The sequence below is a fragment of the Anastrepha ludens genome, chromosome 5 (assembly GCF_028408465.1).
Source record: "Anastrepha ludens isolate Willacy chromosome 5, idAnaLude1.1, whole genome shotgun sequence".
Classification (NCBI taxonomy): Eukaryota; Metazoa; Arthropoda; class Insecta; order Diptera; family Tephritidae; genus Anastrepha; species Anastrepha ludens.
Window position 1 is genome coordinate 75,294,391 of NC_071501.1, and position 18,296 is coordinate 75,312,686.

Genomic DNA, 18,296 nt, shown 5'->3' on the forward strand with positions numbered 1-18,296 from the left:
CATACAGGGCAATAATCGATTTCCTTGTTTTTACTTTACTCCAAGACAAGTAATCAGATGCGATTCTGACCTATGTATCTCTAACAGCAACAAGGTCCTCAAGTTCTTAGACAGTAGCACTTGGGGCATGAACAAAGAAACGTTGTTGACGACATTTAAGGTGATCGAGCGGCCGGTTATAAACTATGCAGAGAATATTTTTTGTACGATGTAGGCATAGGATAGCAATGCGATGTCTTTTGACACCTCTGGATATCATCCTTACAGTGAGATGTGTTTGTTTCTAGTAAAAAGGCATAACACCGTGCTCAGCAAGCAGTCTCTGCTCTGATAATCCCGCAAGAGTCATCCTGATAGGCTGCTACTGGAAGCCGAGCAACTTCTCCTCCAAATGACGGAGAAATTTCTACTTATAAAGGACTGGCGCTGATATACTCAAAATATATTCAAACCACCACTCCACATGCACACTTAAACCTACTCATCTAAAAACTCTATCTCTTTTGTCTCCCCTGGTGAAAAGAATCTGCGGTGACGGCAGATGCCTTCATCGCTCTAAGTAGGGATCTGTACGTCGCTACAACAACAACAACAACGATCAGATTATACTACTTTTCTTAATTTCGAGATCTTGAGAATCTTGCTGATATTTTTAACAAGAAACCCGATGAGGATCCGAGATATTTATTACTACGAAAAAACATTTGATTAGAAAGTTTTCTTTTCTTGAATAACTTTTTCGTCTTGATGTTGTTTCACGAATAGGTATGTAGGCCCACTTTATGCTGCCTCCGAACGGCAGATGGGTTTTTATGAAGAGGTTTTTTATGGTAGAAATACACTCAGAGGCTGGCCATTGCCCGCCGAGGAGCGGCAAGAAAAAAACGTTTTATATACAATATGTAATTAGGTGTTTCTTGCTCGGGGTTTCGAATGGTAATTATGTACCAATACATTCGGCTACGGCGGACGACAAGATATATCTTATATCTACATATATAATCCATAACACATACACATATTTCAGTTTTCAGACCTCTAAAGGATTTTGAATCGAAACTGAGGTATGTTAGTTTTATCGATATCTTGACTAGCACTGACACAGCTGAGGGAGGCGCCTAATTTAATCGAACAACACAACTCTGGCTTTATTATATTATATGAATATATATATAAAATAAATACATGTATATATACATATATAAGTATGTATGCATATTTTTTTCGAAGCTATCATACCATGTTAGTAAAATGAAAGCAACTTGCAAAATGCGGTATTGAGAAAATACTTATCATAAGATTAGTAGGAGGTTAGCAAATTAATTAATAATATTAAATATTACTACATGCCATATAAAACTTCTAATAGCACTACCGAAAGTTGTTAGTGTAGCATCTATGAGCTTATCATACAAAACATTAACATACATACCGACTTAATTCGAAGTTATCGGAGAAACGTTGCTTTGTAATGGTCGGATCAATTTTATCAGTTTCGGCGTTGATTTGATTTATGAAGCGCTTGCGGTTTCGCAGTAAGAAGTTTTGTACATTGCCATAACGACAATACTCCACAATAACCATCAATTCACCTAAACCATAGTCAACAAGAAAATAATATGGAAATGTATATCTATAATAATTATGGGAAAACAAGTTGTATACTCAATTTATTACATACGTTTTGCGATATTCTGTGTGACTGCACCCAAAAGATTAACCACATTCAAATTTGGGCCCAGATGTACCATAATTTTCAATTCCGTCACCAACGCACGCATCACCTCATTGTCAGCAATCCGTTTTACCATTTTCACCGCCACTACAGTTTCCTTTTCGTCTGGTCGGATGCCTTCTGCATGCGCCTTCAGAACCACACCAAAAGCGCCAGCACCCAATTGCTTGCCCAATTTAAGTTTTTCACGCGGAAATTCAAAAGCACGATCGTATGGTAATAGATCTGCTTGCTCGTCCAATGTCAAGGCTGGATTTATATGCTCTACAGCACCTTCTTCGAAATTAGCCAAACCGGCAGCTTTGTAATCACGCAGCCTTTTACGCTCGCGCATAACACGCACACATAGATAAATAACCAATGCAATGAGTAAGATGAAGAAGAATAGTAGACCAATTATCCAACCGGTGCGCATGCGTGGTAAATCTGCAAATAAATTAAGTTGTTAGGTGCTTTTGTTTTTTTTTGCATTTGTAAAATAGTCAGTTCGAAAGCTTCAAGTTTACTTGTAATTTTAACAGCCGAACTCGATTCGACGGAACCCAAACGATTTACAGCCACGCATTTATATACACCTTCGTCTTCAGGTTTTATATATTGAATGATCAGCTTGCTGCCATCTTTTTCAATGGCCACATTGCTACTGTTATTTAATTCTACGTCGTCTTTGTACCAATGCACTTCTGCCGCTGGTATAGCTTCGGGTGTGCATTCCAATTCTAAGAAGTCTCCAAGTTTGCGCTCCAATTTCTGATTTCCATCCAAATTGGTGTGCACCATTCTGGGAGCCAATGGTTCTGAATAGAGAATACGAATAGTTAGTTGTTATCACATTTTAAGTTATTGATAAGAAGGTAGACACTGAATTCTCTCAAAGTATTATGATAATGTCGTACAGTAAAATTTGATTAATCAATACGCCTTTCACCCACACATACTATATATATATGACACTATATAATTATAAAAACAAAACATTTTTTGACACTTTTCGAAACAGTAAGCCATTTTCATTATTTATTGATTGACGAGCTGTTCTAAAGCCCAAACTGGGAAGAATTCAGTTGTCGCTTCAATTGGTCCTTGTAAGCGGATAGTTCGATAATCTTATGCAAAACTCCCATCAAATTGGAGCGATCAATAAAATTTGGAAATAAATTTCCAATATTTCGTAATAAAGCGGGATGTTTTTCCGGCGCATAGAATTTCTTGCTTTTTCAAATAAAGTGCATAGTGTTTATGAATAAAGCCGACCACATACACGTACTATACTAATGTCTACGTTACAAGGGTGAAAGCCTAGCTGTGCTAGACAACTTCCAAATCGCCGACTGCATCAGGTTTCAGCGCCTTCCTCTGAGGATGGACGCAAACGAAATTGCAAAATAGATCTAAAATAGTGAGCTGTATGTGCGTTATAAAAGGAGTCACCCAAGTAAACCCTGGATTGACACAGTTAATAACGACGCCAAGATCTTTGGACTGAAAAATTGGAGGGTATATACAAAGGATCGAGCTATTGAGGGAGGCCAATGTGCAACCCGGAACGTTCCGCCAACAATGATGATGACACGTACCAAGTGGTTTTTTATTTAGTGTGATTTGGTTTCTCGATGACGTTTGGACCAATCTTTTATTTGTTTTTTAATAAATTTAGTTATATTACAATAAATTCGTCGAATTGATAAAAAGTTCGCGCGCACGTTTTCTTTGTGCGTTTCTTCAAGTGTTAATAAGACAGAAATCTGCTAGAAGTAATGAGAGTATTGCTGTCGTTCAGGCAAGTATTGCTGATGGAAGACTAGGATTTGTCGATTCGGCACCCGTAAACCCGTAAACACAACCCGGCAGATTTTAAGAAAGGGCTTGGCTTTAAATCCCTTAAAATTGCTTTCATTCAAGACGGAACTACGTACCACAAAGCGTGTGATTTATTGCGGGAAAAGTTTGGTGATTCGATTATTTTAAAAAATTGTGGCATTGAATGGCTTCCAAGAAGTTGTGATTTAATATCATTGGACCACTTGCTGTGGGGTTATTTGAAGTCATTGGTCTATGGGAATAAACCAGACACTCTTTATGCCTTAAAAGTAAATATTCAACACCCTATTCATGGCATGCGACTCAATTAAGTTGAAATAGTGCAAGAAAATTAGCCTCATTGGATTTGTTCCAGCAATAAAAGCCGTGGAGGCCATTTGAATGGTGTTATACTCGTATTAAAAATCTGATTTTATCGATTTGTCTTTTTCTTTAAAAAATAATTACACAGTCTGTGTCAGAAGAAAAGAACCGGCTTTTTCTCAAGGGCTACGACGCCAGTGCTAACTCAGGTTAATGTCGTTCAAAACTTTCCCCTAAATGCAACCAACCAAAAAGAAGCGCACGAAGGCGATATTTTTATGCACGCCTTCGAAAGGGCCGAAATTATCTAACGCCGCTGCTGCAAAAGTTGTTTTTTTTTGTTCCTTCCAAAAAATATTTCACCTGTCTGTTAACAAAAAGTTTCTTGGGATGTGGAATCAGCGGTATAAGCTGTACAGGGTTGCCAATATTCGACGGACCCATCTGGCAACCCTGTATCTTTTGACAAAAACGTCAGATCGCTTAATGACATACCGTCTTGGAAGCGTCAGTCCAAGCAGATTTTTAGCATGGAACAGTATACGCCGCGCGAGCGCTCCCAACTGGTGATGCTCTTTCTAATCCAAAGAGGCCAAATCAAAACCGACTAAGGCGATCGGATGAGAATACTGCTCTTGTATGGGCCAGTGTTGAGACGTCGCCAAGGACATCTCAAAATCGCCGTTCTCTAAGTAATTGCGACTCGTACTTTTGTACATACTTTCATGTTAACAAATTTTTAAATATATATCTTTTGTACTTCATGAATTATCGCGGTTCGTTTTTTTCTGATACAGTCTGTATTTCGCTTAATTAAAACCTCTTTTTATAAACAGCTACCTTAGCTGCGTGTTAAGACCATGTGGTCTGCTCAATTCGCTTGACCTTTTCTACCATAAGCTGCTTTTTCGTGCTATGTGTCTGCGAGATGGGTACTCTACCACAAAAAATAGTCAAATATGGTCAAATCGCATAACTTAATTGACCTATTTCTTGTGATGGATCGGTTCACAGGAATAAAATAACCAATTACCACTTAAATGGCTGGTATTAGGTAAGCACAAATTAATTGCATATTTGCCGCTGGCACATCTTCAGTCATGCTGCCACCGGCATTCAAACCAGATCAACCAGTGGCTTTTTCGGATTGTAAAGTTAGCTCGAAAGGCGGGTTGGAATTATTTTCATTCCAAACACGTTAATTTTGATTATTCACCCATATCCAATGGCTTCCATTCTGTACCAGTTAAATCTTATACGGGTGAAGACCAAACTACTTTCTCAAAATCTTTCACGAAGTTGAACGGCAGAGGCCAAGTTAGAAAGAATGTCGTCGAATCGCGAAATCTAGATGCTTGAACGCACTCATTTCTGCAGTGGCGATGGCTGTAATTGGAAGAGTGAATTCATCGTATTGCGTGCAAGCTGTTGAAATGGACTATTAATCACACGTTAATGGGAGCGAAGTGTTTTGAAAGTTTATTTCGAATTTTGGAAATAATTTTCCACGATGCATATATGAAAAAGTTGTGCGGGTAAAGGCAATGCATAAAAATTTCTCTAGGTATGAAAAAGGGAGAGGTTTGCACTGCGACCTTGAGGCCTTTTGTGCCCTCACCCTCGTTAGGTGTAGCTGATCTAGTCGATACAAGCGATGATTCTGTTATGATGTATCAGCCCTTATTTTTTTGACATTTAAATATTCTCTAAAGAATTCTTTTGAATATGTTTTGAGTTTAAAAGTGTTTTATTTTATTTCTACAAAATATTCGTTTATAAATAGTAGTACTATTTTTCTTTTTTTTCTTTTCTCAAACAAAACTTTATCTTTGTTTATATCAATTTGATATACCGCGCCTATTTTTGTTGCGCCTAGCAGAAGTTTAAAGCTCAAAACGCTTCATTTTTGACAGTCCGAAAAGGGTTATCAGTGTACATATATATCTCGTTTACACATAACGGCTTATTTGCCGATTTATTATTTACCGTACACAAAAAGGCTGATGTATTTGCTTTCTTGTTGGTCGTAATTGTTTGCATTTCGTGCACGACACTCATAACTACCCTGATCGCGTTCCTGAATGTTGTTGATTTTCAATGATCTTTGATAGGAGTAGCTTGTAGTAGAGTTAGTGATCTCAAAATCTAGAAAAATTAATAATGATTAGTATTAATTAAAAGCAAAGGTTATAAATAACATACTATTGTTCGCCTCCACCAGTTCACCGTCCTTGTACCAATCTAAATCGTCTGAGTAGTAGTAAGACAATGCAGCACAAGTGAGCGTCACCTCATCGCCACGCGCAATCTTCTTATTCTCATCAATGCCATATACCGTCATATTATCATTTATGTCGCCGATAAGTACGTGACCCTTACCTTCACCCATACCTTTCGGGTTTCCTGCCAAGCAATGAATAATTCCTGGTTTTACGGGTGTAAAATACAACTCGTGTATATATTCAACAGCCGATTCTCCTGGTTGGGCATTACGTGTGGACTAGAGATATAGGAAATGAAGTACATATATACTTACATAAATACAAGAATAAACAAACGTGATTTGAGCTTACATTAAAATTTTGCTCTAAACGCTTATCGCATGATGGCCAACGTGGCGATATACTGCACGGTGTAAATAGCCATGACACTATAGCCGTTGGATAGGACAACACTCTACATCGCAGATGCGCCTCTTCGCCAGCCTGTACGTACACATCTTCGACTGATACCTTGGGTCTATCGGTGATGCTCACATTGAATTGCAACTCCTTTACCAGCAATTCATTCTTAGCTCGTATTATATACTCTCCGCTGTCTTCGAGTTGTGCGTCCAAAATTTGTAGCGTAATTGAAGCGTCTGTAGTGTTGATCATATACTTTTTGGAAGGATGAATTTGAGTTTTGTCAGGTTTGTACCAAGTAAGTGTTGGGAATGGATAGCCACGATATTTTACGTTAATCTGAACTTTTTTATTGGCAGCACTGATTATTTTGTAATAGCCTGAAGGTTCGCTAATGTTTATGTAGCCCTCGTCGCGATCTGTTAGTAAATTGAATGGAATAAATGGAATATGGGTGATGTGAAACAAAATGTAGAGTACTCACTTAGAACAGTCATCTGATAATTGTTGCGTCCAACATTATTAGAATGATCAGTGCAAATGCATTCATAGAGTCCAGAATCTGACTTCTGTGCATTTAATATCGTCAGCATTGCTAGTCCGAGTTGATGTGTAGACGTTGAATTAATAAATCTGGGCGTAGTTTTGATCATGCGATGCTGTGAAAAGGAATTCATGAGTTAGCAGCAGAATAAAAGTGCACCAGATGTCAGAAGTCTCTTCATATGTGATTGAAGAATACTGATTATTTTTATAAGGATCTTGATTTTGATTTTAGATCTATATAATAATTTTAATTTTTGTCTGGAAGTGGATTAACCTTAATTTTGATCTAGATCATGACCTTGGTATTGACCGTGATATTGGCGGCCGCCGTATCCGAATGGGTTGGTGCGTGACTACCATTCGGAATTCACAGAGAAACCGTCGGTTCGAATCTCGGTGAAACACCAAAATTAGGAAAAACATTTTTGTAATAGCGGTCGCCCCTCGGCAGGCAATGGCAAACCTCCGAGCGCATTTTTGCCATGAAAAATCTCCTCATACAAAATATTTGCCGTTCGGAGTCGGCTTGAAACTGTAGGTCCCTCCATTTGTGGAGCAACATCAAGACGCACGCCACAAATAGGAGGAGGAGCTCGGCCAAACACCCAAAAAGGGTGTACGCGCTAACTATATATATATATATATTGGCCTTGATCTAGGCATTGATATGGACTTTAATTTTGATCTAGATCTTGATTTTGTACTTGGTCTAGATATAAATAATGACTTAATTTTGTTCTCAACCTTGATTTTGGCTTTAATTTTGATTAAGGTGTTAGGTTGTGGATCCTGATGCTTATCTTGGTATTGATCTTGACATTGACCTTGCTCTAGATCTTGCAATTCATTTTAATTTTAATCTAAAACTAGGTCTTGATTTTGTCCTTAACTTTGGTGTACATCTTTTTTTGTTTTGTTTTTGATTAAAGATAAAACAATACATAAGTGTTTACTATTGAAAAATGGTAGGAAAAATTGTATTCACAGTAATGACCTGTGGCGGTCGTCCGTGAAAAAAGCTCCTCATAAAAGCCATCTGCCATTCGAACACCACAAATAGGAGGAGGAGCTTGGCTAATAAGGCGTCCAGCGCCAATTATGTATAACACATTTTTTTATAAAAAGTCTCGGGCCTAACACATAGATGGCACTAGTTTTATTGCTCTCACCTCTTTTTCAGTTAGTAGTAACCTTAAAAAGACAACTGTTAAAGTTTCATGATAATCTATTCATTAGTTCGTGAGTTATTCTGCTACGAGTTATTTTCAAAACAATGGATCAAAAAGAATTTCGTGTTTAAATTTTACACTGCTTCTTGATGGGGAAAAATACCGTTCAAGTGAAACAATGGTTTGAAAAGTGTAATGAGGATTCCGCTCCATCAGAAACAACAATAAAACGGTGGTTTGCTGACTTCAAATGTGGTCGTAGAGACACCGATGATTCACAACACAGTGGACGCCCAAATGAGGCGGTAACACCAGAACACATCAACAAAATCGTTTAGAATGATAGCAAAGTGAATTTGCATCAGTTATTTGGCATCATAAAGGTATCAAGAGAACGTATTAGCTTTATATTGCATAAACATTTGACTATGAGAAGGCTCTGCTCAAAGTGAGTAGAAGTCAGTTAAAACAATGACAAAAATACATAAGTTGAACTTCGAATTGCTGCCACATCCACTGTTTTCGCCAAATTTGGCTCCCAGCGACTACTGACTGTTCGCAGACCTAAAAAAATGCTAGGCTCACTGATATTCCCACCGCTGCCTCAACGATTTGTGTGCCACGCTTGCTCGTTTTAGTACATTCGTAACAAACAAAAAAAAAAAACTGTATGCCATTTCTTAAACTTTCCTGAACATTTTTAGAGTACAGATTGCTCAAGACAATTACAATATGCTCGAATTTTCAACTTGTTTGGGCTAAAGTTTTGATTTTATATTTGATCTTGCATAATTGGGATCTTCTAAATACAAGTAAAGGGGTTTCCAATAACAGGTGTTATTTTGAATAGCCCGCTGTTTCGGTAGATGTCACTTTTGAAGCTGTCATTTTTTGATATTTGACAAGTAGAAACTACGCCATTAATAAAAATGGAACGATAAACGCTCAAACAACGCATTGAAATTATTAAAATTCAATACAAAAATGGTGAAAATTTGGCAGAGACGGTTCGTAAAACTCGAACATTTTTGGGTCATCGTGAAGCACTTTGTCGGACCGCAATACAGAAATTGGTGAAAAAATTCGAGCTGTTGGGACAAGTTAGTGATGTGAAGAATAAAACCCGTGTACGTTGCTCAGGAACAGCCGAAAATATTGCTGTTGTAGCCGAAAGTGTTGAAGAAAATCTAGCTTTTCCACAAACGTCATTACACCGTATTTTGCATAAAGATTTGGGTATCAAGGCTTATAAAGTCCAGTTAACACAAGAACAACGTCTTGTCTTGCTGATTGGGTCTTTGAAATGTATGAAAATGATCCGGAACTCCATCGAAAAATAATCTTGAGTGATGAGGCCCATTTCCACCTTGGTGGGTTCGTCAATAAGCAAAATTGTCGGATCCGGGGCTCAGAAAATCTAACAGTTATTGTTGAAAAGCCTCTCTCTCCTCAACGTGTGACTGTTTGGTGCGGTTTATGGTCCGGCGGAGTCATTGGTATTGATCTCGACAATGTTTATTTTCAACAAGACGGCGCTACTTGCCACACAAGCAACGAAACCATTGATCTTTTACGGGAATAACACCTCTTATTGGAAAACCCTTTATAATGGGGTGCCCTGTTTTGTCAGGTTGGTTCCAGTTTTCGAGATAACGGTATTTGACAATTTTTTACCGTGATTTTGATCTTGCCTAGTGAACATCAAATCAAAATCTAAATTGATTTATTCTTTGCATTAAATCATCATATTTTAATTAACGTTGCGCGTAGAGCATTCTTGCCATATACTTTTTTATTTAATATTATTAACATAAAAGATCGACTGTATGCATCTGATCGAGAAGATTTGCTTCAATATTAGATAACCTTATTTTCGCAATGCCTTCCCATTTTACTTGGAAAATTTCAAAACTAAGCTTAAAAGCAAAGCTCCCCTTGCCAGATCTATGCGAGTACTTAATTTTATTTTAGAAAATGTTTTGATAGACTTTTCGCTTATCACCGTAAAAAATTGGTACAGTGAATTTTACCACCGACGAATTCCGGGAAGGTTGTCCAAAATTAGTTGTTGTACCAGAATATATTGATGCTGACTGAGGCATCCTTGTTTACTAGTATAACGAGCATCAATAAGATTTGGCATGATCACCCTGCGGTAAAAAAGAGGTGTTTGTGTTGGATACCACACAATTAAAAAACACAATAGAAACTTTACTGGACAAAGTGCTTCGAAAATTGGTTCAATCGAATCAAAATATATAAATTATCATAAAGAGAATTTTGAAAAACAATAAAACAGTTTTTAACCACAAATATTTTTTTCCAGAAATATGAAGAACAGCCCTCGAATTATTTACTAAAATTTGGAATAGTGTTTCTACAAGGTGACGCAAAATTAATCATCCATTTTGTTTACTTTTGTTAACTTTTTTACTCAATAAAAACAAAAAGATTTTGAGTAATTGAAATCTTTATTTTGGCCTTTATGCACTCTACAGGATGCGCCATTTTTTATGTCGAACATACATGTTTTCGATACGCAATTCAGTACAATTTCAACCATGGATCGCTTTACACCGAAACAACCGAAATCGACGCTATAAAACCCGAAATGATAATAAAGGTGGCCACTTGATTGATATTGTATTCAAAAAATAGTTTTAATAAATTGTAAATAACCAAACTAAATAAAAATACATCACTTATCAAATCAGTTGTTTTTTTTTTCAAAGTTATTCAATGTTTTCATTCCGACATAAAAAATGGCGCACTCTGTATAGTTTGTCTGTTCATATATTGCGGCTGTCTAGTTCAATAGTGCCAATTATGATTTACGCACGACGCCATTTACAAAAAATTTAAATCGTCCGATAGGATAATTAATTTTGCGCCACCTTGTATGATGGTTTGAGGGCTGAGAATGGCAAACTGTGTCGACATTTCTGTTCAGTAAGGTTTGGAAATTTATCACGAATCGCCTAATGCCAGAAAAAATATATTGGTGGCATCATCGGCCCTTATTTCTTTCGAAATGAGGAAGGAGTTGCCGTTAAGGTGAATGGCGAGCGCTGTCCAGGCATACTGAATGAATTTTTGTTTTCAAAAATTAATCACCTAAGCATAAATGACATTTGGTTCCAAAAAGACAGCGCAACTTGTCCCACAGTGCGCTTAATAATCGATTTATTGCAATATTTAAGCCGCCGTTAGCGCCATACTGCCAGATTTATTGGAAAATTTGTCAAACATTGGACTGATCGAATGGACCATGTATCTCGTAGCCGCGGCGCACAGATGCCGTATATCGTTTTCAAATAATAAAATACTAGATTATAATAAAAAAAAAAAAAATGCATTCCAAAAATATTTATGTTTTTATTATCATTTTAATTTCTCAAGCTCATAAAAACACCCGATAGTATTGTCTATAAATATGACAACACAGCCTATTTCAAAATTGTCAAGTGGTCTGTAAGGATAATTGTATATTCGTGGGCTTAAATAAACACATATATAAATAAATAAAAGTGTTGCTGCTCACCTCTTCAACACCGGCTGGCGTTTTCCATTGAGTTGTGTAGGAAACATCGAAGGCGATTTTCACGTAACAATTCAAAGTGAAGTTCTCACCAACATTCACGTGTCCACGAGAATTAGAGGTTATAATCGGTTTTTCGATATATTTCGTACTTGCTGTGAATCCAAGTTTTTGTTTTCGTGTTTTTTGTTTTTTTTGTAAAGAAAGAGTATTATGTGAGTAAATATGTCGGTTGAACTGAAGTTATTAACAACTAAAAGCCAACATTACTTTGGGATCATACATAGAACAGAAGAGAACAAAACATACAAATGCATAGAAATGCATTTAAAATAAGAGATACATTAAATACGAATAATACAAAGAATGAAACAAAACTAATATTTACATATTTACAAATGCATGCAAAGTTAAAATTAAAATCAGAAAAAACAACTAATATTTACTTATTCAAATTAAAAAAGCATGACAGCTGTAAAGCAAATAAATAATATAAATAAAATAAAAATAAATGAAATTAAAATGCACTAAAATTGAATGTACAAGCTTAAAAGCATTTTTTAAATAATACTCGTATGGCTCATGCATGCCAAAACATTTTCAGTGAGAAAATTTGTAAGTATAAGCAAATTTTAAGGACTCTACAATAAAACTTATATCAATAATACAAATACAAGAATTTTATGACATAAAAAACGATACATAAATAATATGTTGCAAGCAGATTAATAACAAAACTGCATTATGTACAAATGCATGCGAATAATTATCCATACCCAACAAAAATTATATTCAAACTTAGAGTTTGTGCGTAATGTGTGCTCGGAGGTCTCTTGTACGAAAATTTTAAGGTTAAGATCTAATAGTTGGTTTTGTATTATTCTAGTTTGGTGAAAGCTACCTTGTACCTACTGTGCAATATAATACCAGCCTAACTAAAGCACTTAGACTATGGCAAAGTTGAGCTTAAAAGTGTATGCCATGCATTTTTGTTCAAAAGCACTTTGGCCACAGTTTACGGCAAATTGAAGGGAAAGATATTAAACGGCATATTTAAACTAAATTTTAGCTATTCTTAAATACTAAGAGGTATCTAAAAATAATTTATTTGTAAATTCAAATTAGTCGCAAAGTTAATCATCCACTTTTGTTTTTGATTAACTTTTTTACTAAATAAAAAATTAAATTATTTTGGGGGTTGGAGATCTTTATTTTGACGTTAACGCGCTCCATTGCTTGTCTGTTTGTATACTGCAGCTGCCTAGTTCACAGGTGCCAAATATGATTGACGTACGACGCCCTTTGCAAATATTATACATCTTTCGAAAGGGTGATTAATTTTGCGCCAATTGCAATTTCAGTCAGAAGAGGACTACTAATAAAGCTTAGATTGTTAGGCCATACGTCCATACAATGTACATATGTATGAGATTTCTCTTGAAATAAAACTACTTCTTATCAGAGCTTTTAAAGGCACGAGTACGGGTACTCCGGCAAGACCAGTTCTAATTTAAGCGATTTTCTACTCAAAACTTATTATTTATTGAAACTTATTACATATTCAAACTTATTACTATATAAAACCGTCTTTTCACATAATAAGCTATTTTGGAAAGATGAAGCAGGGCGTATTTTGCAATATAAAGGCATGCCTAGTTGTTGTTGTAAAATAATATATGTAAAAATTTAAATTTCAGGTTTCACTATTTTCATTCAAATGCGGCTCTTAGCAATTCTTTGTGAAAAATGACATCATTTAAAAGCCCACCATAACACGCCTGCAGGCTGTCATACGAGCATTAAAAATTTCAGGGACTCGTTTAGGTACTGTCGTTTTCCTGATCCGAATGTTGTGCTTCAGCTCTGAAATCATTGTAGGCTTATTAATATAGATTTTACTTTTCAAAAACCTCCGCAAAAAAAAGTATACTGGAGCTATATCGCATGATCTAGGTGGCTGGTTTATGTCACCATTAAATAGATAAATAAATAAATAATTGGCGCGTACTTGATGCTGTTCCACAAATGGAGGGACCTACAGTTTTAAGCAGACTACGAACGGCAGATATTTTTTATGAGGATCTTTTTCATGGCAGAAATACTCTCGGAAGTTTGCCATTGCCTACCGAGGGGCGACCGCTATTAGAAAAAAACGTTTTCTTCATTTTGGTGCTTCATGCACGGAGATTTGAATCTACGTATTCCGAATGGTATTCACGCACCAAGCCATTCGGCTACATCGGTCATCATTACATGAAATGTATCGGCCGGGGTGACTTTTGGCTCCATTCTGTTGAAAATAAAGATCGTCTATGTTGATTTCTTCAAGCTCAGGTCACAAAAAATCTTCAATCAGTTGTCTATAGCGATGTTTATTGACAGTAACAACTCGTGTGGAGTTGCCTGATCTCCCATCGGGCGCGTACCAGGTGGTGGATAGGGAGCCCTGGCATCACAAGAGTGGCCTTCCCTGATGGGCTGGGTTCAACACTCGTGTGACGACTCAAAGTTGGCATAGAATCAGGGTGCCATCCGCGAACCAAACTGGCTAGGGAGGAGTCCCGAAAAAAACCAAAAGGTAATGGAAAACAATGGTTCTATTACTCCAGGTGGAATCCACACAAGTGGCAATCCACCCGCTTCGGCGGCAGGGGCATGGATTCTGGAGGCCCCAACCATTACCCAAGTCTCTCAGCTCTACGAGCGAGAGCGCATCCTGGAGGAGACGGGGGTTGCTATCGCAATCTCCTCTCCTTCAGAGTCTGAAAAACGTTTCCCTGCTTCTGAGGGCCGGAGTTGTGAGGTCTCTTCGGTGGCTGCACGACCTCCCAAAGAAGCAGGGAAATCGAAGAGCGCGGCAAGGAGGAAGAGAAGAAAGCAGCGGGCAAGGCTCATGCGGGAGAAATCCTCATGTGGCTCTGCCGGCCCTTCTGCGTCTGTGTCTTCCAAACGACCTCGGTCAGCGGAAGTGACACCCACGGAAGCTACCGAATCTACGGTGGGCACAGGCACTCCCAAGTTGTCTCGCTCTCGAGGCAAGCGGAGAAAGACGGTGGCTGAAAGCAGCACACCTCCCTGCCCTGCGGTTGCCGCCAATGGCCGAGCCACGACCCCCCAAGGTACGAGCGCGGTCTTGGCGCCAGTCAATGTGGCGGGAAAAGGTTCTGCTGAGGCACGTCTCTATCGGCGCCTCGACAAAATGTCCAGCTGTCTGCCCGGCGAAATCTTCGTCAGTGGAGGATCGGGAGCTGGACCTTCGCCCAAGCACATCCAAGGGTGCGGCCAAGCCATCCTATAGCGAGAAGGCTGCTGGCCCACGACCTGTGGCTGTGATTGGAAAACTGGGGCCTGACCATCAGCTGACGGATGCAGAAATCAAATACTGCAAAAGCCAGCTGATGCGTCGGGTTATTGCCTCCGGTCCGGAAGCCAACGCGAAGGGCTATGAGACAAAGGACGGCACCATAAACGATTCGGGAGTCTACGCACAAGCATATGCGGACGATGTTGCTTGTTTGGTAACAGGCTCTTCGCTTATGAACATCTGCAGGAAAGTGCAGAAAACTCTGAATCGGATTGACACTTGGTGCTGTGCGAACGGGCTGTCGGCAAATCCCGCCAAGACTGGTATTGTCCTCTTTACCAGAAGGAGGAAGCTTGACGGACTCGTTCTGCCAAGGCTAAAAGGAGTCACAATCCAGCTATCCAAGGAAATTAAATATCTAGGAGTAATCCTCGATAGTAAGCTCCTATGGAAATCACACGTTGAGACAAAGGCATCCAAAGTGCTGACAGCTTTTTGGCAGTGCAAAGGTGTCTTTGGGAAAACGTGGGGTCTCTCTCCTAGCAAGGTCCTATGGATTTACACGGCTATGATAAGACCCATTATCACCTATGCATCAGTGGTCTGGATGAGTAGACTATCCCTAGTGGGAGTTAGGAAGACCTTATCGAGACTACAACGCACTGTGGCCATCTGTTGCTCCGGAGCTTTTCCGACTACTTCAGGCCCGGCACTAGATGCTCTGATTGGTTTACCATTGGAGGAGAGGCCCTGAAGGCCATCTGCAGACTGAAACACAGTGGGAACTGGTACGGCCCTTGTCCGGCATTGGAACACAGAGAAGGCATGGACATCGATCCAACGATTCTCTCCATGCCCCTTGACTCAATGCCATCAAGAGTCGTACTTGAAAAGAGATACAGTGTAGTGCTACCAGAGGCTCAGTTGTGGGGAGACTCAGAAAATGAGCCCGGCAAACACTGTTTTCGCATTTTTACGGATGGCTCCAGGCCGAGCATGGCTCCGGCTCTGGGGTCTACGTGGAATCCAGCGGGACAAAACTGCACTTTGCTCTTGGAATGCATGCATCTGTGTTTCAAGCGGAGGTGTATGCAGTTCAAGAAGCGATGAACTTTGTTGTGGAAAAACGATGGAGAGGCAGATCTATATGTGTCTGCAGCGACGGCCAAGCAGCGCTTATGGCCTTAGACAGCCCTCAAACCACATCAGGAGTAGTGAAGTCCTGTAAATCCAGGCTGAACTATGTCGGCAGACATAACAGCCTGATGCTAACATGGGTCCCGGGACACGTGGGTATCGCGGGTAACGAGACCTCTGACTCCTTAGCTAAGATGGGCTCTGAAGCCAACTTCTTTGGCCCAGAGCCCGCTTTGCCACTCCCCTCTGCGGCCATCACGGCCACGGTTAGCAAATGGGTAACTACTACCCACAAGCGAGCTTGGCAGGCTGAGAGAGGATGCAGATGGACAAAACTGATGTTACCTGTCATGTCCGATCGACTGTCGCAAACCCTTCTGTCATTAAGCAGAAGGGTTTTAAAGGAAACTTAAGATTAAAGATGGAAACTTTGTTTCGTGGACCTTTTCATAGTTTTGTTATTGTTCTTGCAAACTAAATTTTACTAAATGGAGTGCATTTATACGCTCAGGGTGAATTTCTAAATGTAAAAATTCAATGCATCAGTATCTTTTATTTCTAAACCACAGTAGATTATAAGGCCAAATCTGCGCAAGCACGGTTAGATGCTAGTTTTCAATTAGGTTGCGCCAGTTATAAATTCTTTTCTAGTATAGTTTAGAAATATAAGAGGCTGATGCTTTGTAATTTTACATTTAGGAAACTAAAACCTACAGCTGTTTATATTTTCTAAGTTAAGTGGGGTTTATGCTAACCAGAAACGCGTGTTGTTGTATGCCGTATGGTAAGTCGGCCTTACCTGTAGTTATTTAAAACTATGTGGAAGCCTTGGCTAACAGAACTCTTAACATTTTACAGTCATAACATGGTGCTTAGGCTAAGGTAAATCTATGGAGATTTTATTCATTTCCTGATTTGAGCTCTAAAACATACATTCCAAATAAGCGATACCTAATTTTTACTCGTGAATGCGAACGTTTTTCACAATTGATATGGCATTTCGTAGACCAATTGTGCTGATAAGCCATTATGGGCGAAAAAATGATCAAATTTAGACTGAAAAACAAATGTGAAAATAGTATAAAATTTATGAGAGCGCATGCGCCTAAAACATTGACATAAAATCGTGCATTTAACGACTATGAAAATAAAAGCTTCGAAAATTCTAATTGGAAATCTGAGGGTTTGAAATTATATGGATGGAAATATTTCCATATGGTAAACTTACATCGCGACGCACCACGAAAACGTGAACTATGCCATCTGGTCGTTGGCGCAATGCGTTTTAATAATGGACGATTTGTGGCGCGCAAATGTGTGCTGGGCCGATCAGCAGTCGTAGTAGCAATTTGACGGGTATTCACAAATTGGAAACTATCATTTCCGTCATTATCAGCGTGAGGGAAACGGTCTGTAGCTACGATATTTGTTTTATGGTAAGAAATCGTAGAAGGAGTGGTCGTATGTGTCGTGCCGTAACCGTCACCATTAGTAACACCAACAACATCAGCTATGTTATTTCTATTATCATATCCAAGGCCAATCACTTTTTTAATATCATCAACAACATTGCCATCACCGAGATTAAGATGATCAACATTAACACCAACACCAACATCCACATCCACATCTATATATGATGCAACCGAGTTATTTAATATTTTATGAAAATTTATATTAGCAACATCAAAAATGCGGTTAGTTACAAACACAAATTTGTTAGTTACTGTACTTGTTTCTGATTTCGTGCTTCGGCTGGGTCTTGGTCTAGAAATGCTCTTAGGCTTTGGGGTTATGATTTGTTTGGAGTTGTACTTTGTTGCGATTGTAGTTGTGGCTATGGTTGTAGCATCCACCGATGGTATGGTATATCCGACGTTTCAGATTGATGAGTATATATGTACATATGTATGTACATACATTTATCATTATTTTTTTTTTTTTTTTGTTTAATGTGTGTATAAAACCACCGGAATTAGAGGAGGGCAAAAATGGTGTTTAGGGAAAAAGAAAAAGACTATGTAAAGAGCATGTACGAATATATGTACAGACGTGGTCAAAATAATAGCAGCGCGATATGGTGCAAAGTTTTGACTATTTCTTATTTAATTTTAACACA

General features: G+C 38.6%; 1 protein-coding gene across 10 annotated transcripts in view; it reads right to left on the reverse strand.

The window, feature by feature from the left end:
- Positions 1-18,296, reverse strand: part of LOC128865117 (vascular endothelial growth factor receptor 3) — a 139,087-nt gene that overhangs the window by 9,427 nt on the left and 111,364 nt on the right. For 5 of the 10 annotated variants that reach the window (XM_054105101.1, XM_054105100.1, XM_054105102.1 and 2 more), the window contains exons 6-14: positions 17,406-17,807; positions 11,740-11,891; positions 6,968-7,142; positions 6,433-6,902; positions 6,062-6,359; positions 5,846-6,004; positions 2,242-2,532; positions 1,682-2,161; positions 1,433-1,592 (exon numbers count right to left, since the gene is read on the reverse strand). In XM_054105101.1, coding sequence (XP_053961076.1) covers positions 1,433-1,592; positions 1,682-2,161; positions 2,242-2,532; positions 5,846-6,004; positions 6,062-6,359; positions 6,433-6,902; positions 6,968-7,142; positions 11,740-11,891; positions 17,406-17,807 — 2,587 coding nt within the window. Of the gene's footprint in view, positions 1-1,432; positions 1,593-1,681; positions 2,162-2,241; positions 2,533-5,845; positions 6,005-6,061; positions 6,360-6,432; positions 6,903-6,967; positions 7,143-11,739; positions 11,892-17,405; positions 17,808-17,909; positions 18,015-18,296 lie in introns of all 10 variants that reach the window. The other 5 variants (XM_054105106.1, XM_054105108.1, XM_054105107.1 and 2 more) reach the window with 2 other exon arrangements.